We start from the raw sequence: 27,547 nt of genomic DNA on the forward strand, positions 1-27,547 counted from the left end.
TTGATTAATTTTGATGGAAGAACAAATGTTCATGCTACTGGTTTGATCCATGTAATCTTTACGCTAAAATAATATACAGCCATACACCATGTAATGATGTTTCAAACAACAACAGGCTGCACATATGACTATAGTCCCATAAGGTTATAATACTATATTTTTATTGTAGTTTTTCTGTGCTTACACATGTTTAGGTACACAAATACTTACAATTGCATTACAATTTTGTATTAGTCTGTTTTCACACTGCTATAAAGAACTACCTGAGACTGGGTAATTTATAAAGAAAAGAGGTTTAATTGACTCACTGTTCTGCATGGCTGGGGAGGCCTCAGGAAACTTACAATCATGGCAGAAGGTGAAAGAGAAGCAAGCACCTTCTTCACAAGGCGGCAGGAGAAGAGAGAGCGAGGGGGAAGTGCTAAACACTTTTAAAGGATCAGATCTCATGAGAACTCACTCACTATCATTCATGAGAATAACATAAAGGAACCCTCCCCATGATCCAATCACCTCCCACCAGGTCCCTTCCTCCACACGTGGACAATTCAAGATGACATTTGGGTGGGGACACAGAGCCAAATCATATCAAATTTCCAACAATATTCAGTACACTAACATGCTGTACAGGTTTATAGCCTAGGAGCAATAGGCTACACGTTATAGTCAAGGTGTATAGTAGACTATACCATCTAGGTTTGTGTAAGTTCAGGATACGATGTTCACACAATGTAAAAATTGCCTAATGTGTCATTTCTGAAAACATATCCCTGTTGTTAAGCAATGCGTGACTGTATATAACTTTTCTGTTATTGCATGCTTGCGTTACATAAAAATATCTGTTGACCTGCTCCTGACAAGTCATGTATAGTTTATTATCGTGAGAAATTGCAAACGAAAAAATACATGTCATTCAGAGAGAAGTCAATGGCATACAGTAAAATCAAAAGCAAACTTGGGCATCAAGCGAAATAGAGTGCACATAGGGAGCATCTCCAGTTTTTTTTTTTTTTTTTTTTTTGAGACGGAGTCTCGCTTTGTCGCCCAGGCTGGAGTGCAGTGGCGCAATCTCGGCTCACTGCAAGCTCCGCCTCCCGGGTTCACGCCATTCTCCTGCCTCAGCCTCTCCGAGTAGCTGGGACTACAGGCGCCCGCCACCACGCCCGGCTAATTTTTTTTTGTATTTTTAGTAGAGACGGGGTTTCACCGTGGTCTCGATCTCCTGACCTCGTGATCCGCCCGCCTCAGCCTCCCAAAGTGCTGGGATTACAAGCGTGAGCCACCGCGCCCGGCCTCCAGTTTTAAAATAACAGTGTAAAACATCTGAGGAAGCATAAGTGCTAGGCATCACATTTAAGAATTTAAAACCAATAAATGTTTAGTGTTCTAACTGTTAGAGGGATTAATCTTTAAGGAAAAATATTACCATGGCTTCCCTACAACTGCTCAAAAGAATTTCCAAATCAAACTCATATTCTAATCTGAGCTCCTTCATTTTTTAAATTGTGTCTTCTTTGAACATCCACAGCAGTTTTTTCAGCCCAGTCTAAATTACTGAGCATATCCTGTGACTAGAATTCATCCCAACATTTTCCAAGCCAACTCTGGGATGTCAAAGGAGAGATGGGTTAATTAAATACCATAGTCAACTATTAAGGGTTTCCACAGAACTATAGAAGAAACCTCACTTAATTTTAAGACAAATCAGGAAGTCTTTGACAATAAATAATGGCCCACAATGACCTGTAATATTGCCACGTTATATCACATTGTAAAAAGCTGGACATTCCAAAGGGCCTATCAATTTAATGGCACATAGCACTGGTATATTAGTGAATAAATGTAAACTGTAATGTCAAAGAGCTCAATCCTTATTTTGTGAACAAAGGTAACATTTCTAAGTTCTTATCAGTTTAGTAATTCAAGAGAATGTGTGAAAATCCATCGTATGAAGATTAAGAATCATTTTTAGCTTCACAAATATTTTTATGACAGCACACATAAATATTAAATGTAGGCTCATCAGAAAGTAGGCCATTAGGTGCATGGAGTATAAAGCTTTAGGGATAATCACATGAAAGATTTACAAATGAGAATAAAGCCAAAATAAAAGTTACAGTGTGTTCTCTGCCACGATCTATTAATTTCTCAACAAATATAACCAGTTTTTAAAAGACATAAACTTACCATAAAACAAACTGCTAACCTTAATCATTTGAAAAATGAATCACAAGATTATTCTTAAATTTACGTGGAACTTTGAAATACAGATATGAAGAAAATTATATTGAAATATATTTTAGTAAAATGGAATATATTTCTGTGTTAGATTAGCATTTGCAATAAGGTTGTTATTCTTTATTACTAGAACTCCCTTGGGTTAAAAGAACCATTCAGCAATAACAATAAACACAAAAATTTTGCAAATCTTATTTCACATCTCGTTTATAATTTAAAAGAATTAGCATCATAGGTGTTTGAGTTGGGGTTTTATTTTGGTAATTTTATCACTGTAATAGACCAAACATTTAAAACCATTATTTTAATGCCTTAAATTTTTTAATAGAATATTTTGGAACAAGTAATATTTTTATATGTAACATTGTTTCCAAAATAATTCCAAGTAACTATTTCATCAAATCCAAAATGTAAGTGTAAACATGTTATAAAAATATCACAAAAGTCAACAAAGCATATTTACAGTGCAAGTCAGTTCTTATTCCAGCCTTGTGCATAAACCATTGGGTGCTTTTAGATTCTCAAGTATAGGTGCAGAACTCATCTGATTTCTGCAACTTTTGTCTTATTAAATCTGAAAAAAAATCTTTCCGATATTCAGCTCTGTGATCACACAGGTAGCTGAGCATGTTATTGTTGAAGAAAATGTGTTATGGGTCCTCAGATGATGGACTACACTGAGGCCAGATGTCAGAGGTGCTGAAATTGATAATCCATCAGTAATTTTCTATCTGTCGCAATAGCTCTGACCCACTGAACTAAATAAATGTTTAATCACTGACTGGTCAACTTATCAAATGCTGCCCTGGGCTAAGGCAAAAGACTTGTCAAGCATAGCGCAGATAAAGACAAGAACCACAGCCAAAGGCAAGAAAATACCTGCATCCATCATCTCTACCCCTTTCCATGCGACTTTGGGAACACAGACTTAATTGGAAATCATATTAGAAAAGCAATGTTTAGATGAAAGAATTACAGGTAAATACTTCCTTAAAGTTCTACTACATTTCCTGTATTTTTTTCTAAGTGTCCAAGTTTAATGGCAAGTAACACCCTGGAGGACAGTAATGGAGAAGGAGCCAAGGAACGGCTACATCACACAGTTCTCAAGCCACGGGACAATGGTGGCTTGCAAATAAGGCTGCTCGGCCCGTAAGATAAAGTTCTCTTCTGAAACGAGAAATACCCTTCAGTCATCAAGTAAACTAAGGGATTCACAATTGCTGAATATGAACGGTTACATGACAAGCCCATGCCATACAAACATTAATCACAGTTAATGAGATAAAAGCTTTAGCAATGTGTGACGTTCGGTAAGTGATAGATCAGCCATGCTTTCATTGAATGTGCCAACAGCTATGTGATTATAAAGGCCAACTGCCATCGCCGTCCAGGAATGGAGCGAACTGAGGAGATTAGACGCACTACGCTGACCACAAACAGTAGTGATTTCTCCAAAAGGATTCGTGGAGGTGCACAAAGAGTATTTCAGGTATTAAGTTCTCTATGTCTTACTTGGCTACTGCCACGCACTGGCAGCCCTGACAGAAAACTCTTGAACTTGTTTATTCACACTTGTTTAATCCTGATTCTACACACCGACTTGCAGCCTTGTAGAAGATGGATGAGAGGAGTCAGGGCCACGAAGGGGTCAGGGCCATGATGTTGCTAGATCTCATTAACTACATCACTCAAGACATCAGCCACTCCAAAGGTCACTCCAACTGAGGACACTGGCATAGGTAAAGAAAGACTAGTTGGAGAAGATAAACAATTCTTTTCTTGGACTGATATCACAAACAAATACAAAAGTGTTCTAAATTTGCTTTCTAGTTTCAAATGTATCTGTGTATTGAAATAAATAGTATCTTTAAATGCAGAACAAACTACCTTTAAACTCCCAAACAAAACAACAGATGAACATTTTTAAAGGGACCATAAAAGTCTGGTTAGTTCATGGAGTAATGATGACTCTGCTTATTTTTACCATGTAAAATGTGAGGCTTATTGTATTTGTTACTTGGTTTATAAAGTAGAGAAAGGGCTAATATTCACAAAGATATCACAACAGTTAGAAAGCTAAAAAACAATTTTTTGTGGCAGAAAAATATTTTAACTTATTTTACAGAGATGTTATAAAATATCTAGCGCTATGCCAATTACATGAAAACTTTGAAGATGACACAATGCTCATATATGGAAGAACTTATTAAACAAGTTTGCAATGTAGATGACTCCTATTTTCTGAGTACATGTGAAAGCTATTATTTAAGCTTTCTAAATATTCTTTGAAAAATAGAAAAACTAGTTCTGCAATTTCTCTAAATTACTTTACTTACATGTGTAATATTTTTATATTTTATTTTATTAAAGTACTAAAACTAAATTCATTCCACAGATTGTCTATTCAAGTCATACAGTTGACAGAAATGAAATTAAAACACAGTGGAAGAAGTGATGTTTATTACTGTTGGTAATTTTTAAAAACTTTTCTGTAGTTTCCAACACATCTAAGATGGAAAGATATTACATATAACCAGGAAAATAATATAATAACACAAAATAAATAACATTTCTAAAAAAATAAATAAAAGTGCCACAGGAAAAAGATCTTTACAGTAGTTCAGATAACATGGGTTCAAAGAGAGGACAAATGTGTTCTTGGTCTAATATATGACTGCTACTTATAAAATTATGCTATTTGGGTGAAAATATTTTGGTAAATAGATAAAATACATTTTACCCAACAAAACATTTTATATACAAGGTGTAAGTCAAATATATGAGTAAAAAAATAACTTTCTTGCTTTTTTAAAAAGTTATTTTCTCTTTTAAAGAAACAAAATAATTCAGTTGATATACTAGGAATCTATACTTGTACACTTTAAACCTAAAGGGACCAGAAGTACTGGTACAAGGTGTGCATAATCTTTCAAAAAACCATTTGCCTTAGACCTGAATGGCTGATTGGAAAAGAAAAATGACCTAATTACATGGTCACAAGGTGAACGAGAACTGTGTAGACATGGATACATGAACAGCTAATTTCTCAAGACATGTAAGATTAAGGAAATGCCTCATTTTACCAGCTATATTATCAATTACTTGTTGTCAACTATAGGACACATAAAAAAATGCTATAAAAATAAAATAAAACATTTTCTGGAATAAGAAAAATGTCCTTTCATGGCTTAGGGAAAAGGTTAGTTTAAAAGTGCTACTAAATTTATTTGATATCCAAGTCTGATGTCTTCAATTTTGAAAACAAAATATATATGATACGTTAGAAATATCTTTTTTCCAATGAACTTAGTTGGAATAATAATCACAAACTAATCTATAGGAGCTTGCTTAGATTTCCCCTTTTCCAGAGGGCAAATGCTTGGTCTAGTCTCACCTCAAATTTAAGAAAACAGACCCAGAGAAGGTAAAAGGTTTGCCCCAAATCACAGGAGTAGTTAATAGTAGAAAATGGTCAGAACATGGTCTCTTAAATTCCCAGAATTATCTTTTCTCTACATTGCTGCCTGATGAAAGAGGCTACTTCGTTTGTCATCTCATGCCTGCCTCTCATCAGCTGGGACTTCAATTAAGTCATTTCACTCCTCCAGGACTCAGTTTCTATATCTAAACAACAAAGGGAGTGAGGATCTCTAAAGTTCCTCCAACCTGCCAGCTTCTACATGTATAGCTCTATCATGACCTGATTCATCCAAAGGTTGCCTTATTATTTTCTGATTTGATCCTATATTCATTTCTTTTGAGAAAGCTTCCATTAATGCCCCTATAATTAACATCAAACCCAAATGGAACGAATGGAGATTTTCTTATGCATAGGGTGAGGACCCTTAAATAAGAATGAATCATGATAATATTTCCCAGAAGACAACCATGCAGTCCTCAAGTATGATTAACTAAACCACTCCTTGTCTCTCTTTCTCCACAGAAATAGAACAGTTCATTTGCATGTCATCTGATACAAAGAGAGATTCTAGCATCTAATGGGTTATTACCATTGGGTACTTCATTAGTAAAGCTTTTCCTTATAATGTGTCAGGAAAGGAAAAGACAAAGCAAATTGAGATTCTTACATCTCTATTAATGACATACACATTTGAAGATTAGACTCCATCAGCTTATCCATCAATCCCCAAGAACCAAATAAGTACTTAGGAAGGATTTCACAAGTTGACCCCTTTAGAGGTAGTCCTTCTTAACAACAGGCTTTTGAGAGAAGCTGCTTTTAATAGAAAATCCTGTATGAATATTAAACACAGCATTTTCCTCCTTCTTTTAAGAATATTCAACGCAGACTCAGGAAGAAAATAAAAATAAATCAGTCCTTCTATCAAGCTGCTCTTGAATCTGGACATGTGGGTCCTGGGGAATTATATGTTACAAATGAGGGGTTGGCCTACAAAATGCAATTGATTTAATTGCTTACGATCTCAATGGATTTTGAAATAAGATGTGTAAGATGTACGCACAAATGGGATTTTTTCAAGGACTTTTCAAAACAGTGATGATGCTAAATTTAAGAAAATTATTTCTACTTTATTGAATTCCTTGTGTACAGGAAAGTGCTGAGAATTATTTCGCAACTGAAAGTGCATCCGAGCTGTCTTGTTACCTTGTTTCATTATCCTGGAGATTCAGTTTTCCTTTGAGGAAAAACGTAAGGCAAAGCTATATCAAAACATATTTTATGCAACTTTTTAGGTTTCTTTATGATTTAGGTTTATTAGGTTATGTTGTTTTTGTTGGCCCACAGTTCCTTAAGATCCCAGGAAAGAGCATGTATAGCATAATCACACCGAGGCAAAAGCTGACATTTTTATCCACTGATCCTTTTCTTTCTTAAGGTTAAATAGAATAAATGTATTCTCTCTTTGGGAGAATAGTTCTTGATGTGCCGGGTAGGAACGATAGGATCTACTGATGTCTTTAATGCTCCTGGATCAATAATTCCTATTCCTTTAGCTTTTCCTTCTTGTGACATAGTCTTAAATCCTTGATCTTTCTCGGCAGGGCGCGCTGGCTCATGCCTGTAATCCCAGCACTTTGGGAGGCCGAGGCGGGCGGATCAGCCGACATCAGGAGTTCGAAACCAGCCTGGCTAACCTGGCGAAACCCCGTCTCCACTAAAAACACAAAAATTAGCCAGGCGTGGTGGCGGGCGCCTATAAACCCAGCTACTCATGAGGCTGAGGCAGGTGAGTCGCTTGAATCCGCGAGGTGGAGGTTGCAGTGAGCCGATATCGCGCCACCTCACTCCAGCCTGGTCGTCAAGGTGAGACTCCGGCCCCCGCGTCCCCCCTCCACCCCCCAAAATATCCTTGATCTTTCCCTTTTTTTTTTTTGAGACCAGTCTCGCTCTGTCACCCAGGCTGGAATGCGACGGTGGCGCGATCTCGGCTCATTGCAACCTCTGCCTCCTGGGTTCTTCCCGACTAGCTGGGACTACAGGTGCACACCACTACAGCCGGCTAATTACTGTATTTTTTTGTAGAGATGGGGTATGACCATGCTGCCCAGGCTGATCTTGAACGCCTGGGCTCAAGCGACCCGCCCACCTCGGCCTCCCAAAGTGCTGAGATTACAGGCGTGAGCCCCCGCGCCCAGCCAGTCTTTCTCCGTTAGTGACATTTCAGTTGTAATGGTGAATTTAAACAGATACTTAGAAATATTCACAATAATCCACGCATAATTTTAGCAGCAAAGAGTCAAGATGAATTGCATCTCTTTATTAACCTAGTTTAAAGTAGGGACTTCTTGCCAGCTACATAATGCACTCTACTCATTAAGTCATGTTTTGGGCATTCTTGCCAAACTCCCATGAACAAACATTCCTCTCTTTTCTTTCCCTTCCCCTAAAAAAGAAAATGAAATAAAATCTATCCTTAAACTAAAAAATCATGATGGAACAAAAATCAAAGATATGAAGATAAATTCATGAAACTGTACATAGAATGTATCACAAGTTAAATTTATAAATTTAAAACAGTAAATACATGAATTTGAATAAGATTTTTAACAGATCGTGGACACTTAAAAATATGAATTCATCAATATTTAAGAAAAACAAACATTCAAAAGCTTTCCAAAGAACTATTCAGTTCCAAATTCATTTTTATGTATATTATTGTCTACTTAAGATAGCTTGATGACTAATTTTTAATATTTTATTTTGTAATAAGTATAGATTCACAGGAACTAAGAGAGATACTACTAGTGTCTCTAGTAGCAGACATACTTCCTGTGTATATTTATTTTAAAATAAAAAAGATGTCAGATTATTAGTTTTATTTAATGTTGAATTTTGATATATCTTCATAAATTCTAGATACGCTTTTTTCAGATACGTGGTTTGCAAGTATGTTCTCCCTGTATGTAGCTTGCCTTTTTTTTTTTCCATAAACAAGATCTTTAAGAGAATTAAAGTTTTAATTTTAATAAAGTCAAATTTATTAATTTTATCTTTTGGTTAATGCTTTACTCTTCACCAAATTCTAGACACAAAGGATTTTCTCCTTTGTTATTTTTTAAACATTTTGTAGTTTTAAGTCAGGCGCAATGGTTCACACCTGTAGTCCCAGCACTTTGGGAGACCAAGGCAGTTGGATAACTTGAGCTCAAAAGTTTGAGAACAGTCTGGGCAAGAGAGCGAAACCCCGTCTCTATGAAAAGTACAAAAATTGGCTGGGCTTGGTGACGCATGCCTGTAGCACAAGCTACTGGGAAAGCTGAGGCGGAAGGATCACTTGAGTCTGGGAAGTCAAGGCTGCAGTGTGCTGTGATCACACCACTGCACTCCAGCCTGAGTAACAGAGTGAGACCTTGTCTCTCTCTCTCTCTCTCTATATATATATATGTATATATATATATACACACTTATATTTACATTCACGTATTTTTATATATATATAGTCATGCCTTACATTTAACTGCATGATCCATTTTACATTAATTTTTGCATAATTTGTAAGGTTTAAGTCAAGGTTCTGTTTATTTATATTTTTGCCTATGGATATTTAATTCCACCAGCATCACTGGTTGAAAAGGCTATGCTTCCTCCTTTGACTCATTTTTAAATATAAAAAAATAAAAAGAGTAATTTGAAAGTCAAATAGACCAATGTTAATGATACTATGTATTGAACTTAGAAACTATCGAAGTCAGCAAATGTCTACAAATACACATAGCAATGAAATAATGCATATAAATGTTAATGACTCAAAAAACTCCAGAAAGTATCCTAAAGTAGTAAGATATCATTGCTATTATCATATTTCTTTTTCTATAAAACTTAGTCAAGTTATCTTTGGATATTCAATGATAGATGACTTGTCTTATAAATTGGATTCTTAATCTCCAAGCTGCTTTGGCCTGCAAACATGTCAATAAGAACTGAAAGTGATGGATTTTCTTGATACTAATATTTGACAACTAGGAACTGTACAGAGAAAATCAAATTACTTGAATAAACTAATGAGCTCTCAAATGTCAATACGTAACTAAATAAAAAAATAGAAAAGATTACTCTTTCTGTTGTTTCTTTCTGTCATATCCCAGGAATCACAGAATTGTTGCACCAAAATGCTACTCTTGGACTTCACCTATTCCAGGGGTCATCATTGTATTTATACAATTGAATAACTGTTTCTGGGTAAAATACCTAAAAAAATGCTAATGACTCTTTTAAGTGTCAAATGATTTTGTTTGCTTGTTCAAGTAAATCAGTGAAGATGCTTAGCATAGTAATTAAGAAAGCAGGCTTGAGACATAGGCTGCCAGCGTTTGAATCCCAACTCTCTTTTCTGTGTACCTCAAATACAATAGAGAGAAAGTAATAGTACCCAAATTTTAGATTTGTTTTGAGAACTGAATCAGCCATAAGTGTGAAACACAGAAATAAGCCTGGCCCTTAGCAAGCACCAGAAATTATTATTAATTATTTTCTCCCTAGCAAAATCATTTCACCTGTTTCACATTCTCTTGCAGAGTCAGCCTCCTTCTCCTCCGTATTTCACAGCAGAGCAGCTCCTCCTCCGTCACTCTCACACTTACCACATTCTAGACCATCCTATTGAAGGTTCTTTGATGGCAAGAGCCATGCCTTGGTTTTTGTTGTGGTGGTGGTTTATTTGTTCTGTTAATATTTTCATGTTTTAATTGTGGCAAAAAATGCATAACATAAAATATACCATCTTAGCCATTTTTAAGTGTACAGTTCAGTAGTGTTAAGTATATTCACATTGTTGTGTAACAGATCTCTAGAACTTTTTCATCTTGCCAACTGAAACTCTGTACCCACTGAACAAAGCTTGTTCTAAGTATCTGTATCCTAACACCTAGGTGAGTACCGACCAGTAGAAGGTACTGTACAAAACTCTAGCAAACTAAATTTAAATCTTCCCTTAAACTACAGATGCATTTTTTAAATTTCTATCAACCTTTTTTTTAACATTTTATCTCCTCTTTTCCTATTCTGAACTTAATTAATCAACTTAACCCTCATCCTACTATATCTGAACATATAGTAGATCTCCTCCCTCCACACTCTTAGGCTCCCATCTACCCCACACTGTGTTTATCATGTCTCCTTTTATACCTCACTTCCAAATAACACGCCCACATCAAAGAGGGCTCCCTTGGGTTCTAGGATAACATGAAAGCTCATCAATTCGTTTAGTCATTACTAATTTCTACCTCGCTATTTAAATGATCTCCCTCTACTACCCTACATTGACTCCCCAATTAAGCTAATGTATTATTTGTGCTCGAAGTCTGGCCAAGCACAACCTCAGGGTTTTGCTTTTATACTTCTTTCCAGTTTTCTAAGTCCATCTGTCATTCAGATTCACCTAGAAGCAACTTATGGCCCCTTCTCAATCCTGCAGTATGCCCTGTCTGAAGGCCCCTACCCTACATCACTAGGGTGGAATGTTCACTGCCACCTGAGGCGACTCAGACTCCTCATATACAGCCCAGCACCACCAACGTGCTCTTAAACCCGTTTTACTCTATTTTTTTTTTTTTTTTTTTTTTTTGAGACGGAGTCTTGCTCTGTCAGCCAGGCTGGAGTGCAGTGGCGTGATCTCTGCTCACTGCAGGCTCCACCTCCCGGGTTCATGCCATTCTCCTGCCTCAGCCTCCCGAATAGCTGGGACTACAGGCGCCCGCCACCACGCCCGGATAATTTTTTGTATTTTTTAGTAGAGACGGGGTTTCACAGTGTTAGCCAGGCTGGTCTCGATCTCCTGACCTCGTGATCCATCCACCTCGGCCTCCCAAAGTGCTGGGATTACAGGCGTGAGCCACCGCGCCCAGCCAAGATGTTTAAAAATTGATTTAAGAGAAAGTATTCTCTGACCCTGATGGCTCATACTTGTAATCCCAGCACTTTGGGAGGCCAAGGTGGGGGGACAGTCACATAAGGCCAGGAGTTCCAGACCAGCCTAGGCAACACAGTGAGTGGGATCACATCTCTAATATCACATCATATATACATATATATATGCATATGTGTATGTATGCATATATATAAACATGGATACACACATATATGTATAATATACTCATTCAATATGAATAAGCAAGCAAGAAGGAAAATAAGGCAGGTGAATTTATATAAAATGATTTATATCAAATATACCTCATGTTAAGGAAAAAAATATATGTATGTTTATATGCGCACACACATATATATGTATAATGTACTTGTCCAATTTGAATAAACAAAGAAAGCAAGAAGAAAGAAAATGAGGCAGGCAGATTTATATAAAATGGTTTATATCAAATATACCTCATGTTATGGAAAAAATAGTACATTTCATTTCCATGTATAGATACTGTAACGTTTATTCCAAAATCTTGGTTCAGACTTAAATGTTAGATAATCACACACAAAAAAATGTGATGACTGCCTTTATACTTGCGTAACTAGGAAATGGCCTGACTCTCAGAAAGAGGCACCTTTGTCCTTTGGTATCCAGGAGACTGGTCTCAAGACCCCTGAAGATACCAAAACCATTGAATGCTCAAGTCCATTTTATAAAATGGCATAGTATTTGCATATAGCCACATATCTTCCTGTATATATTAAATCATCTCTTGATTACTTATAATACCTAATACTATGTAAATGATATGCAAACAGATGCTATACCACATGATTTGTAATATTTCTTGTTGGTATATTTTTGTTAGTTTTTAAAAATTATTTTTAATTCGCAGTTGGTTAACTCCTCAGATGAGGAACCGACAAATGTGTAGGGCTGCCAATATCGGTGAGAAAGAAGAGCCTTTTCTCTACTCGGGTGTTAATTTAAGCTGCTTCCAGGCCCTGTCTGTCATTGCATCCAAACACCTGCCTCTCTTACAACCCTTGCTTGAAGTCTCTCCAAAGGCCAGAGCTGTGGTCGGAATGTTTATATCCCCCCAAAATTCATATGTTAAAATCTTATTCCTCAAGGTGATGTTATTGAAGGTGGTGCCTTTGGACGATGATTAGGTCATGAGACAGAGCTCTTCTAAATGGGATTAGTGCCTTTTCACCTTGTGAGGACACCATCTATGAACCAGGAGGTGGGGCCTCACAAAACCCAACCATGCTGGCTCTCTGAGCTCAGGCTTATAGGCTCCAGAACTATGAGAAATAAATTTATTGTCCTAAAAAGCTACCCAATTTATGGTATTTTCTTGTAGTAGCTTGAACAGACTAAGACATCCAGAGATATTAAACTACTGAGGTCTTAGCAGACAAAGGAGGACTATGCTAGAAAACTTCCAATAGTTCACAGAAACATCCCAACCTGGGGCTCAGTAATGCTTTCATAGAGTATTTTTTGGGAGACAGTGACAAAAAGTGGATGAATATCTAATTGACAAAAATGTATAAGTATTTTTAATTCAGAAATGGGTGGTTGAGAATTGCTTTTGAAAATCTCCTAAGAGGAAAAATCAATTCTAATGGTATATGGTAGGGAGAATATTTTAATACTATCGAACCTCATCCCTTAGCAGCTAAATCATAGACTGTTAGAAACATCTATAAAGCAAAAACTTACAGAGTTAAACAAAACTTCACCTATTGTTTTTACTTCTATACTTCTGTAAAGGCCTTATCATATATACTGACTCATGCTTAAAAGAAGTGTAACCTTCCTTAAGTAATTATAGAAACCTTGTTGGGGGTGTTTCAGAATTAAAAGATGTATATTATAATTATCAGAAACAAATTCGATCTAAAGAAGGGAAATTGGAAATCTGTATTCCACCGAAACACAAATCCTGGGAGAAAAGCATATGAGTTACTGCACGAAATTATATTTCCTAAGCATAATGTCAACCTACATACATTTTCAGTAAAATCAACTTGCATCTACACACCAGTTGAAATTTAATAAATTAAAAATTTATAGTAAGAGGCCGGGTGCGGTGGCTCACACCTGTAATCCCAGCACTTTGGGAGGCCAATGCGAGAGGATTGCTTGAGGCCAAGAGAGTTCAAGACCAGCCTGGGCAACATGGCAAAATCCCATCTCTACTAAAAATACAAAAATTAGCCTGGTTTGGTGGCACCTGCCTGTAGTCTCAGCTACTTCGGAGGCCATGGTGGGAGAATCACTCAAACCTGGGAGGCAGAGGCTGCAGTGAACTGAGATCGCACCACTGCACTCCAGTCTGGGTGACTGAGCGAGACTCCATCTCAAAAAAAAAAAAAAAAAAAAAAAAAAAATTATAGTAAGAAATAAATTTAAAATCCTAAATTATCTTTCTTAACTTTATATAAAAAGTGTTTCTGGGATCGAAAACCAGAGCGGACCTCAACGTATTTTGTCTCCTTAACTCTTAGTATCACTATGAATGTGTTTCCTTGTCATTTTATGGATAGGATCTACATGACTGCAGACCTCAGGATCATACTTAGAATTATACTGTTTATGGGAATAAACTTTTGAAAAGTAGAGGACACAATGACTTCACTTCATTTATGTGCTTTCCCAGGAGTCAGAGTTAATTCAGGCTAATTGTCAGTGAATGGCAACTTGAGACTTGTTGGGAGAGAGTTTGAATACAGTTAATTCAATCAACAGAAATAAACCTCGTATCAAAACACAGCATTAGACATACTTAAATATATCACAAATTCAAACATGTTCCCCAGGTGTAGCAATTTCACACCTTCATTTGTGAAGATCAAAGGAGAGACTACATTTGAAAGTATTTGATGGAGTATGGCAAAATTAAAAGGCACACTCACAAAACAGCCAAAATAATACATTCGCATTATCCCGTGAAGTACCTTGAGCTAGGGAGCATTTTTCAGTTGTGTAAGTACCCTCCTCCCCTACCACCCACCATCACCACCAAAAATATCTGAAATCTCACCTGACATTTTTAGAAATGCAAATGGAGAAAATTACAAAAAACAAAAGTTGCTCCTATATTCTTTTTGATCCTCACCTGTAAATATTAGTTCCAGCCCAACTCATCGCCACGAAGTTTGCATTTAAGTTGATATATTTGTTTGTATGCTTCTTGGTTTTAGGAAAGATACAGAATAATAATAGTTCTTTGTTTTCCCACTCTTAGACTTACTTAACTGACTTCTAGTATAATCGCTCATTAATTTCTTAGTCTGAACCTGACAAGTAAAAGAAAAAACCTCAGTGTATTTGGAAGAGAAAGTAACCTGAGAACAAGAAAGTACTGCCAGTTATTCTCAGGAAAGGTAATGTCAGCTTCTGAGAAGACAAACTGCCAGCTTTCAGAACAAATACAAACAGAACAAAAAATGAAGTGAAGACTCAAACAGTAAGATTATCCAACTTAATTGGGACCAAAGTGAAAACAGTCTAGTAGAAGTTACACAACGATTTATTAGGAACTTTGTGGCCATCCGTTGTTTCCATATGGTTAATTGTTCTATATTTTTAAATAATTGTATCTTACCTGAAATTATGGACTCACAACACAGAAAATCTAACATAACAGCCATACAACAATATTGATTAAACAGTAGAAATGTTTTATGACTGTGTTTCATACTGAGAGGGGAGTTGGATACAGTTACTTCAATGCACCAGTAAATATCATTTAATCTATACTTAATAATAATTACATATAAATTCCTCAAAAAGTTAAACAGAGTTACCATATGACTCGACAATTCTACTCTTAGGCATAAACTTAAGAGAATACCCAAATGAAACCGTATGTGCACACAGAAATGTGTACAAAAATTTCCATGGCAACATTGTTCATAGCAGATAAAAAGTGGGAGTAATGCAAATGTCTATCATACGATGAATGGATAAATAAAAAGTGGTATGTTGATGCCATGAAATATTATTGAGCAATAATAAAGAATAAAGTACTGATACATGCTAAACAAACAGGATCCTTGAAAACATTAATGCTAAGGAAAAGATGCTATTATAGTCACACAAGACAATATACTGTATGATTCCAACATATGAAATGTCCAGAAGAGGCAAATGTATAGCTATAGAAAGTAGATTAGCATTTACTTAGGGCTGGGGTGAGAGGGTGCAGGAATGGGAACTGAGTTCTAATGGGTATGGAGTTTATTTTAGGATTGATGAAAATGTTCTAACTTTGATTATAGTGTTCATTGCATAACCCTGTGAATACACCAAAAGCATTGCTTGCATATATTAAATGAGTAAAGGATATGGTATGTTAAATATATCTCAATTAAGCATTTTTTTAAAAAGCTCTCTATGAATTGGCCTTTTTGCAATTTAATTTATCTTGTGTCTTTATGATGTGTAAAGGTATTTTGCCTAGATAAGATTCATTTACAGCCAAAATAAAATAAAAAACAAAAATGTACATATTTATTAACTTGAGGAGATTAAGGAAGGTATTTACCTTGTCTTCATTTTCAGTGCCACCTGTGCCCTCTCATACTAAAGTCAGTCTACTTCTGTAACCTCTCTTCTTTGTACAGATAAACCATCAATTTAAATTTTGGTTTAAAGCAAACAGGAGCATTATGTTTGGACAGGGCTCCACAGCTTTGCTGTTCTCACAATCTGTGACCTATAAATAATGCAAGACCTTTTCCTTCTCTAAATGACTTTCATACAGCATGAGTCTTGATACAAAAGACAAAAAATAAAAGAAAAAGAAAAAAAATCATCCTGAAGTCATGGAATTCAATCTATTTCCAGTTCCACATTTGAATTATGAATCACATCTGTTCTCTCTTGTAACTGCATCAAAAGCCAACTTTTGAACATGTAGTCATTTTATTTATCAAAGCAAAGGTAAATCACAGCTAATCTGAAAAGTTTCTTGTGTTTTGCTTCAGCAGTAAGAAAAAAGAAAAAAAAAAAAGATTGGTTTCTATGTGACCCCTGACCTTTGAACCACAACCTCCTTGCCACTAAAGCATTCAGCACCTCATTTAATCTCTACTCTCTGCACTGGCACAGTGCTGAGAAAAGGAAACGGAAAAAATAATCTGGGGACTTCATCAATTTTTCATGAATTTTCATTTAGGCCAGAACACCCTCTTACCCTGGTCGATAGATCAAGTTGCTGTCACATATTTGCCACCTGGGGCTACAGCTGCCATCTCTAGAGGCTGCCACTGACTCAGGCTGCATCACAGGCAGCTACAGTCTCTGTGAGGACCCCCTGTGCTCCTTATGCTCCATCAACAGGGAGCACCAGTGTTCAGAACTGAAACTTTATCTGCACCAGCTACACCATGGCTCTCTTGGTGGTCCCACTGGAAAACTACGTATTAGCTTTTACGTAGGCCTCTTGCTTATTAACTCTGCAACTGTTTTCTAACTATTTAAAAAACATTTTTTGCCCAGAGATTATTTTTGAGGTCAAGTGACTCAAAAAACATTTTCTGGATAGCTATTTTTTTTGCAAACTAAGAAAAAAATAAAAGCAAATTTAAGGTGATTCATTGCAATGATTGGTCCTCAATTTTTTCCCCCTGTTGTATTGTTCCAGAACATAAAGCTGAAGCATGTATTAAAGGAAAACAAACAAATATCAAAATGAATGCAGTATAGTAAAGAACTGGCTCACTTCCAAAAAACCAGTCAAGACAGATGGTTATCAATAAAATCCCACATTTCGTATCATAGTACAATCCAAACATTTTTGAAATTAAAAATGACAACTAATGTGAAGCAAAAATAGTAAAAAAAAAATCCTTATTTTTTATCAATAATCATTTTATAATAAAAGTTGTGACATGTTTATGTCCTACATATCAATACACTCTTGACTACTTAGGTACATGTAGGTCAGTGGTTCTCAACTGACTTTCTCTCCTGGGGAGTATTTCCAATGTCTGGAGACATAGTGTTTGTCTCAACAGGGCTAGGGAGGATCCCATGGGCACCTTGTGAACAACCGCCAGAGGTATGTCTAAACATGTTACAATGCCCAGCACAACCCCCCCACCCCCCCCACCCCCACTAAATAATTTTCTGATCCCAAGTGTCAGTAATGCAGAGGTTGAGGTACCCTGCTCTAATTCTCCATGCTCCATTCAGAGCTGCATTCTAGGGAAGAACCGGCAGCATGTGCTACTTCCATCCCACCACTACTCACTCTTCAGCTGTTGTACTCTGTCCCCATCACTGGAGCCCACAGGTACTGTTTATTTGACCATCATTTGGGATTTGCGTCGTGTCAACCACTTTTAGTACTCTTGTGGTTTGTTTGTTTGTTTGAGATACAGTCTCACTCTGTCGCCCAGTCTGGAGTGCAGTGGCACAATCCCAGCTCACTGCCACCTCTGCCTCCCAGGTTCAAGTGATTCTCCTGCCTCAGCCTCCTGAGTAGCTGGGATTACAGGCGCCAGCCACCACACCTGGCTAAGTTTTGTATTTTTAGTAGAGTCGGGGTTTCACCATGTTGCCCAGGCTGGTCTCAAACTCCTGGCCTCAAGTGATCCACCCACCTGGGCCTCCCAAAGTGCTGGGATTACAGGTGTGAACCATCACACCCGGCCCCACTTTTAGTATTTTTTAAAGTATTCCTTGATTATTCCTGCCACTTCACTGCCCATATTCTATCACTCTGATGCCTCTCCTGAGCCTGATCCTTTTGCATGAGCATTTCTTGCCTTGACCACCACTAAATATTACTGTTCTAAGCAATGGAATTGGACTCAGCCCTTATTAAATGCTCCCTGAACACAGCCTGCCTGGAAATCACATCTACTTCTATATACTTCCGTGGCTTCAACACCTATCTCGGAAAGACCTCTCCCCTCAACTCCAGAAGCTGTTTCTTTAATGCAACTTGAGATATGTTAAGCTTACTATTTCATTGGTATGTCAAACAATACCGCTAAAGTTTACCATACTGTTCTGTTCCCTAGAGTTATTCCTCCTGTACCTACCCTTCACCTCTGTGGATGGTAGCACTATATACCCAGTTACTTAGCCAAAAAACAAAACAAAACAAATCTAGTAATCATCCTCTACTTCTCCAAATTGATAATGCCACATAGTTTATAATTCCTAAATATGTTTCAAGCTGTTTCCTCCTTTCAATCTCCACTACTATGTTCAGTTCAGAATCTAGCATCAACTCTTTTCTGAATTATTTGACAGCTACTTAACGCCTCTCTGACTTCAATCATCATACCTTTAGTGCAATCTTCAATTCTCTTTCAAAGATTCTCTTTTCTCATAACAAAGTAGCTTAGATTTTGATTCAGCACATGCTTACCTTTCCAATTTACTCTGCTCTCAACCTCATATCCAGACACCTGGCAGTTCTCCGAATACACAGTGTTCATTTAAGCTTCCATTCTTCCTACCAGGATGGTCTTTCACTTCAATTTCCACCTGGGACATTCTTACATGACCTTAAATCACAGCTAAAATAATGTTTCCTCTTAGAATAATTTCTTAAACTTACCTATCTAGGAAGAATTAAATATCTTCCCTCCAGATTTACATCGTATTTTTTACATGTCTTTATAATAGGCTTTATTGTTTGTCTATTTAATTTATTATAGTAACTCTTTATTTACATGTTTGTCATCCCAACTAGAATGTGAGCTCTTTGAGACTACATTGGAATGTGTCTTCATTGCTATTCCTTAACACCTCTTTCAGTGGATATCCGCCTTCTGTTAATAAACTAAGTGAATGTACCACAGTGAGTATTTACGTTGTTTTCTAAAATATGAAGGCCAATTTAACAGAATCTGAAGTTGTTCCTCTACAGCTGTTCCTGTCATTTTATAAAAATACACATTAGTTACCAATAAGTACTGAAAAATCACAATGCTTTGACCCAAATTTCCATATTAATATGTTTTATGAAATACATAAGGAAAGATAGAAGACTGATGAGCTAATGGAAAGAGATGAGCAACATATAAATGAATATTATTTGACCTTGCGATGCCTCAAATGGAATGAACTGTTGACATGGCATTAGAAAAAGGAATTTTATTCACTCCATAATCCAATTTGCAAGCCTTCTTGTTTTCCTCTCTAGGTCATGAGTAATTCAAGCATTTCTTAAAGCTCACTTATTTCAAAATAAAAAAAATTACTGTCACATTACACACACACAAAAAATCATGGTTTAAAATATTCCCACTAAAACAGTTTGATTCATTATTAATGATGCAATTAGAAAAGAAAGCAATTCTTTTAGATGAAACAATAAAACGACTGGTCAATTTTTATATACTTAAATTTTGAAAAGTAAAATTTTGTTAAGGATTTAAACACATTATTTGCTGCTGAGTAGATAAAATTTTTAAAATGAAAAATTAAAATTTCTTAATTTTTATATATTTAAAATAGACCAGATTTCATTTAGAGTGTTTCTTCAAATATGACACAATTCCCTAAAAATAAAAACTAGAAGATTCAGGACCTGGTCTAGCATCCCCATTAATTTATTGTCTGAATCTTGGCCACCTAAACTTTTTGGGCATCATTTTCTTTATCTTGAAAATGGGAGAATAATGCCAGTCATATTCACCATAAAAGGGTCTGTTGGGGGAAAAAATCAATAAAATTTGGTATTGAAGTATTTCAATATGTTTGAAAAGTTTCCAAATTAGATATTTCAAAATAAAAATGGAACAGGTATGGATATTTGCATCTTGAATTTTTGTGTATTTCAAATTGCATTTAATTTAAGGGCTTTTTGAAGTATCATTTTATAAAAATAAAACTATTTGGTGGCAGTACAAAATCCCATTGTTAGCTAAAGTCCTAATGCTCATATCTCAAGGCACTTCACAAAAAATAAAAAATATGGATCTTAGGATTCTCCTAGTCTTTTCCTATTGGAGTTAAACATTTCCAGCATCCATGGGTTCCAGGTTTCTTAGCAGAAACTGTAAATCAGAAGCAGATGCCTGAGAACGAAAAACTTCATTGGAATAGCTGCATAAGAAATTGTAGGCGAGTGGATCCCCTGAGGTCAGGAGTTCAAGACCAGCCTGGGCAACACGGTGAAACCCCGTCTCTACTAAAAATACAAAAATTAGCTGGGCGCAGTGCCTGTAATCCCAGCTACTTGGGAGGCTGAGACAGGAGAATCACTTAAGCCCGAGAGGCAGAGGTTGCGGTGAGCAGAGATCGCGCCATTGCACTCCAGCCTGGGTGACAGTGACTGTCTCAAAAAAAAAAAAAAGAAAAAAGAAAAAAAAAGTACAATTTTGTTTACCAAAAGAAAGACATGAGCCCATGAGCTATTATTTAGGAGAAAATATATATAGCTATATACATAAGATTCCAGCATCCTGAAATCTCCCAATTCTCTTATCTTTGAAGATGTATATGACAACAAGGAAGCTGAAGAGTGCAAAAATTTTAAGGCATAATTGTTGGCTTTTTTTCTTTTTTTTTTTTTGAGACGGAGTCTGGCTCTGTCGCCCAGGCTGGAGTGCAGTGGCGCGATCTCGGCTCACTGCAAGCTCCGCCTCCCGGGTTCACGCCACTCTCCTGCCTCAGCCTCCCGGGTAGCTGGGACTACAGGCGCCGCCACCACGCCCGGCTAATTTTTCGTATTTTTAGTAGAGACGGGGTTTCACCGTGTTAGCCAGGATGGTCTCGATCTCCTGACCTCGTGATCCGCCCGCCTCGGCCTCCCAAAGGGCTGGGACTACAGCCGTTGAGTCACCGCACCAGGCCTGCTTTCTTATAATAACATATTGGCCATTTTGATTTCATATAAACAAATTTGCTGCAACACTCTGGCTTGATATTATCTTGACCAGACTTCTCTGAAGAAGACCAAGTAAAATTATGCAGTGTGTTGACTGATTCTTTAGGTTTTAGCGTCCACGGGAACACATCAAAACTTATTTGAAATAAATAAAAGTAAATGTGCATATGAGGTTCATTATGTTCACTTACATGCCACTTCCAGAGATGCATTTCGACTCACTGCTTCACCAAGATAGTTCCTCGCAACACAAACGTAGCTTCCTTCATCAGGTTTACTTCTGCGCCCATGCACGATGCGCAAGAAGAATAAGGATCCGCTGGGCAGAAGCATCCTGTGGGACCGGGGATCGTCCTTGTCAGTCTCCACTCGCTCCCCATCCTTGTACCACTCAATGGTGGGCGTTGGCCGGCCCTCCGCCTTACAGTTTAGAGTCGTGGGCTCTCCCTTAGAGACGATGACATCGGAAGGATGCTCCACAATCCGCGGGGGAAAGTCTTCCTGGCGAAGACGCGATCCTACAAAACATGACAGAATAAAGACAAGCTTTAACATTTCCTTATCTAAACCTTCGGTTTCACTTAGGTTCCTGATGGGAAAATTAAACTTTTCGATTATCCAATTGAACATTATTTTATGTTTCTTTTTGTGTATGCATCTCATAAGTCATCTCAACTCCTTTGTAGAATGGGGCGATACCAATAAATTAATATGTTAACTCAAAGGAGTTAGGTTTAATGTGTTCCATGAATCACGACAAGCAAAAGTAAAAGAGAACAAGAGCCTTTCTTGTTCTTCTGGGATCAGCATGGGTACTAAGATGAGTAAGACTAGTTTCCTGTCCTCAGATTGCTTATTATACACTGGGGAAGAAAGCCACGTTGGCAAGCACCTAGAAGACCACACATAGATATCATTTAATGTGCTGCCAACGTGTTATCAGACTAACACAAAAAGAGACCTGTAAACTATGTACAAATATTATCTGCATTTAATAGATGAGGCAAAAGCTTAGGAAATGATGTCATTTGCCCAGAAATGTAGATGAGGCAAGCAGTAGAGGCAGGATTTTGAACTCAGGTGTGTTTGACTGAAGAGCTCAAGTACAAATCCGTATGTTAAAATGCAATACGCTGCATAGAGGTATATAAGAAATGTACTATAGGCAGAAAGAAAAAAAAGTTAAGAGTTAACCCTAAATTAAGCATAATAAGAGATCTCTTCCTCCCAAAAAAATTACATTTAGATTCAGCTGTAAAGAATGAAAAATGACAACTAAAAGAAAAAAGCATCACGCCAAGAGATACCATCAGCAAAAGGACAAGGAAATGAGAGTCACATGCATGGTACATTTCCTAATCAGGAAGGAAGCTGATACGGCAGGAAAAGGTTTAAGGCAGTCGTGGAGCCTGAGACAAGGCTTTGTACCAGGTTCCAGAGTGTGACTATTCTTTTACCCGGCTCACAGATTTTTAAGGGGGCAGTGACATGACTATCAGTACAATTGAAAGATACTTTTAGTCTGTATCATCAATAAGGGATTAGCAATGGAGACACGAAGACAGTTGCGATTTACTTAAATAGTTCAAGAGAAAAATAAAAAGAACCTGATCTTGGGAAATGATGGTTTAGGTAGAAAAGAAGAAGGAAAAATACATCACATCAAAATGCTTGACAGAATTTGGTATATCACCATACACAGTACAAAGAAAGAGAGATCGTACCAGTGACTTCCCTGTGAATGCAATAAAAGTGGGGCCATAAGCGGCATAAGAAATCAGAAGAGAGGCCGGGCACCATGGCTCACACCTGTAATCCCAGCATTTTGGGAGACCAAGGCGGGTGGATCACCTGAGGTTAGGAGTTCGAGACCAGCCTGCCCAACATGGCGAAACCTCATATCTACTAAAAATGTAAAACCTTAGCCAGGCGTGGTGGTAGATGCCTATAATCCCAGCTACTTGGGAGGCTGAGGCAGGAGAAAACCCGGGAAGCAGAGGTTGCAGTGAGCCAAGATCGTGCCACTGCACTCCAGCCTGAGTGACAAGAGTAAAACTCCATCTCAAAAAAAAAAAAAAAAGAAAAAGAAAAGAAATAGGAAGAGAAGGATCTGTTGATATTTTACAATCAAATTTTTGCATAATGTGTTATTTTAAATATTTTTCATTTATATGGTGTCAATTACCATTATTCATGAAAATATTCTACCAGCTGCTCCAAGTAAATAAAAAGGAGATGCTGAGGGGAATCACCATATATGGGGACATAATGATTATATAGATAAGCACTTCTTAAAAGTTCGCTCTTATATAAGACTTTCCAACCAATCACCTAATATGAGCACATTTCTCTTCAACAGATAGCAGTAATATTTACTTGTCAATGTTACCTCAGTTCACCCTCAATATTAATTGAAAATACATATTTTAATGTATTAAAAGGAATTTAATTTAGTCTTAAATGAACTTTATTTTTCTGAAGAGGATTAACTCTTAAAAGTTGCTGACTATTTTTTTAATCACATGAGACCAAAAAAGAATGTATACATTACAAGTGTTAGAAATCTAAAGCAAATTATGGTTCACAGGTCAGAACTTTTAAAAAAAACTAAAGAGATCCAAAGCATCTAGATAGGTAATTACAGTACACATCACAATAATAAAGCTTATAGATCGTGAGTACTGGGTCTTAAAGCAATGAGGAATTTACAGAATACAAAAGTAACAATGAATTTTTAAATTCATAATCAAGAAAGACCCCAAAGTGTTTAAATATGAGTGGCTGAATAGAAGTAGCTTGCAAATCAGAAACATATTCTCAATGTAAAGGTCTGGATACATAGCCGTAGACTCTGATCTTAAAATACATCAAGAGTTTTATGTCACTTTTCATGTAACAGGCATATAGTAGGTTACAATCATCTGTTTAGATAGCCTCTTTGTTCTCCATGAATCTCCCTATTAACAGTGACCTACATTCTCCCTACTGCAAAAACTGTTCTATTATTAAAAGTAAGCAAGTAAATCATCCATACTACTAGGGTGCTATTTACTATATCAACTTGTGCCCTAACTTATTAGGCAGTAGGCCTGGAAAAGGGCTGAATAAGACCTGAAATATGCTAATACTTATTAAATAAAATATAAAATAATTGATTTATAAAAGAAAAAGTGAAAAAAATAGCTATTTAGCAATAAAATTAAAATCCAGTATGTCTAATGAGCACAAGAATTTTACTCATTTATCATTACAATATATGTAAACTATGTTACATAAAGATTATAGTACTGTCATAGCAAGACACTCTTCTAGTAATTTTACTCCCGCTTTAATAAAAACACCAAAGAACATCTACAACCTAAATATAAAAAGTAAAACTACAAAATGATTACAAGAAATTATAGAGGCAAGTTTTTATGATTTTGAGTTAGGTGATGGCTTCTTGGATATGATACCAAAAGCACAAACAACAAAAGAAAAAAAGAGATAAACTGGATGTTATAAAATTTTTAAGTACTTGTGCTTGAAAGAATACTACCCACAGAATCAGAAAAAAAAATCTGTGAATCATATACCTAATAATGGATTTATATCTAGAATATATAAAGAACTCATAACTCAAAAATATAAATAATCAAATTTTAAAATAGGCAAAGGATTAGAATAAGTAGTTAGACAAATTTGACAAAGAAGTTAGACAAAGCGATATCCACATAAAGAGATACTCAACATAATTAGCTATTAGAAAAATGCAAATCAAAACTACAATGAAATACACTTCACACCCACTAGGATGTATATAATCAAAGCAATGTAAAATAACAAGTATTGTCAAGGGTTGGAAAATCTGAAAGCCTCATCCATTGCTAGTGTGAATTAAATCGTACAGTCACTTTGGAAAACAATCTGGAAGTTCCTCAAAATGTCAAACATGTAGACCCAGCAATTTCACTCCTAGATCTATATCACCCCAAAATGAAATCATACATACACACAAAACTTACTCATGAATATACATAGCAGTATAATTCACAACAGTCAAAAAAGTAGAAACAACCCAAATGTCTACCAACTGAATCGATAACAAAGAAAGAATCAACAACATAAATATCCATGATGAATGGATAAATAAAATGTGCCATATCCATATAATGGAATATTATTCAGCCTTAAAAATGAAGTATTAATAATACATGCTACAACATAGATGAACTTTGAAAATGTAAGTGAAAGAAGCTAGTTGCAATGGACGACATATTGTGCGATTCCATTTATATGACATGTCCAGAGAAGGAAAATCCATGGACATAGAATGTAGATTAATGCTTGCCTAGGGCTGGGGTATGGAAGTGGGGAATGAAGGGGGTCTGGGCAAGTACTGCCAATGGGGATGGGATTTCTTTAGGGATGATGAAAATATTCTAAAATTAATTATAGTGATGGTTGCATTACTCTGTGAATGTAATAAAGATTATTACATTGTACACTTTGGGTGAATTTTGTGGAATATGAATTATATCTCAAGCAATTTTTTAAAAATTGATAAAAGAGCACTGTGAACAAGTTTAATAAAAGGTGTGTAACAATTTGTGCTCACTCCTAACAACAGTTAATGTTATTTTCTTCATTTATAATTTTAGGTTCTAATGAAATCATCAGGCCTGCAATAGATAATTAGGACATAAAGTGAACTTTAAAGGTCTCACCAGCCAGATAGATAGAGAGAGAAAAAGAAAGATAGATTAGATAGACATAGATATACAAAAATACAGCTTTACAATCTAAGTTTTATGGTGTTATTAAAAATATGGGGATTAATTCAGAGCTTTCTTAAATTCAGACATTACATAACAATAGCAGTGGTCTTTAAGATGGATCCAATGCGTAAGTCCTTGGATTCCTTAAAACTGTGTGTGGAAATGAATGTTATTGTGTAAAGGGGAGGCGGTAGTGGTGGTGTGGGGTGGGGGGTGTAGCTTTCATCATGTTCCCAAAGATGTTAGGCCTTTAAGATTATCAAGGAGCACTAAACTACTGGGTATTCTGTGTTACTGGCTAAAACAACTCCATTATTTGTCAAAAAATAAAGCTGAGTTGTCAGCAAAACTCAATGGGGACTGAGAACAGAACAGTAAGGGGGAGTGGGGGTTGTTCATCACATGAAGTGCCATGAAACAGCTCAACCTCAACACTTTGGACATCTAAAGCGTGGGCCCCTCAACTAGCAACAAAAGCATGATTGAAAGGTGTATTAGAAATAGAGGCTCTTAGGCCCAAACCCACATATCTGAAATCTGAATCTGCGTTTTAACAAGATTCCCCTCTCTTCATCAGGTATTTGCATGCACAATACCGTCTGATAAGCACTGCTCACACCAGTTTTTCTATGGCTCTGAGCTAACAATGTTTTTAAAAGAAGAGGAGGAGGAGAGGGAAGAGAAGGGGGATGAGGAGGAGGAAGTGGTAACAAAGAAAACTTACACAGCCTGTGAAGCTTGAAATATTTACTAAGGTTTGCCCACCCTGCTCAAGAGTCCCTGATTATCATTTTCCATTACAAAGTTCATTTTTAATTTAAATTTATTTTATAAATAAGTTTATAAATATCTCTTCTACAGATTTCAAATGAAAATTAGTTTGACAGCAATGTTATTATTGCCCATATAATGAGAACTTATTCAAAGACTCCTATTTGAACAGATATGCGAAGTGATGTATGAAAATAACCATCTACAATTCTAATTTTGTTTGTGGCTGATATCATGTCTGGCATCTTTTTATATCTCAATTATTAATTGGGCAATCAGTCAAGTTTTAATTAAAATAATATGTTTTATTAAAATATACATAAATTTATATATATTATATATTATTATATTAGTATATTATATATAAATTTTTATATATAATATATTATAATATAAATAAAATATATATTTAATTAAAATAATATATATTAATAATATATAAACATATATATACATTCCTTCTCTCTTTTATAATGAGAACGATAACAAAAATTGGCCAGAGGGTCCTAAAGATGAACATCCAAATGTTTATTTTTACTGTCCAAGAAAGTAAGTTGTGAAATTGTCATGTAAAT

General features: G+C 36.2%; 1 protein-coding gene across 7 annotated transcripts in view; it reads right to left on the reverse strand.

Annotated features, from left to right (window-relative positions):
- ROBO2 (roundabout guidance receptor 2) overlaps positions 1-27,547 on the reverse strand; it is a 1,388,177-nt gene that overhangs the window by 550,166 nt on the left and 810,464 nt on the right. For all 7 annotated transcript variants that reach the window (XM_030802115.1, XM_030802114.1, XM_030802113.1 and 4 more), the window contains exon 2: positions 21,636-21,962. In XM_030802115.1, the coding sequence (XP_030657975.1) occupies positions 21,636-21,962 (327 nt within the window). The remainder of the gene's footprint in view (positions 1-21,635; positions 21,963-27,547) is intronic.

This window comes from Nomascus leucogenys, chromosome 21, assembly GCF_006542625.1.
Source record: "Nomascus leucogenys isolate Asia chromosome 21, Asia_NLE_v1, whole genome shotgun sequence".
NCBI classification, from domain to species: domain Eukaryota; kingdom Metazoa; phylum Chordata; class Mammalia; order Primates; family Hylobatidae; genus Nomascus; species Nomascus leucogenys.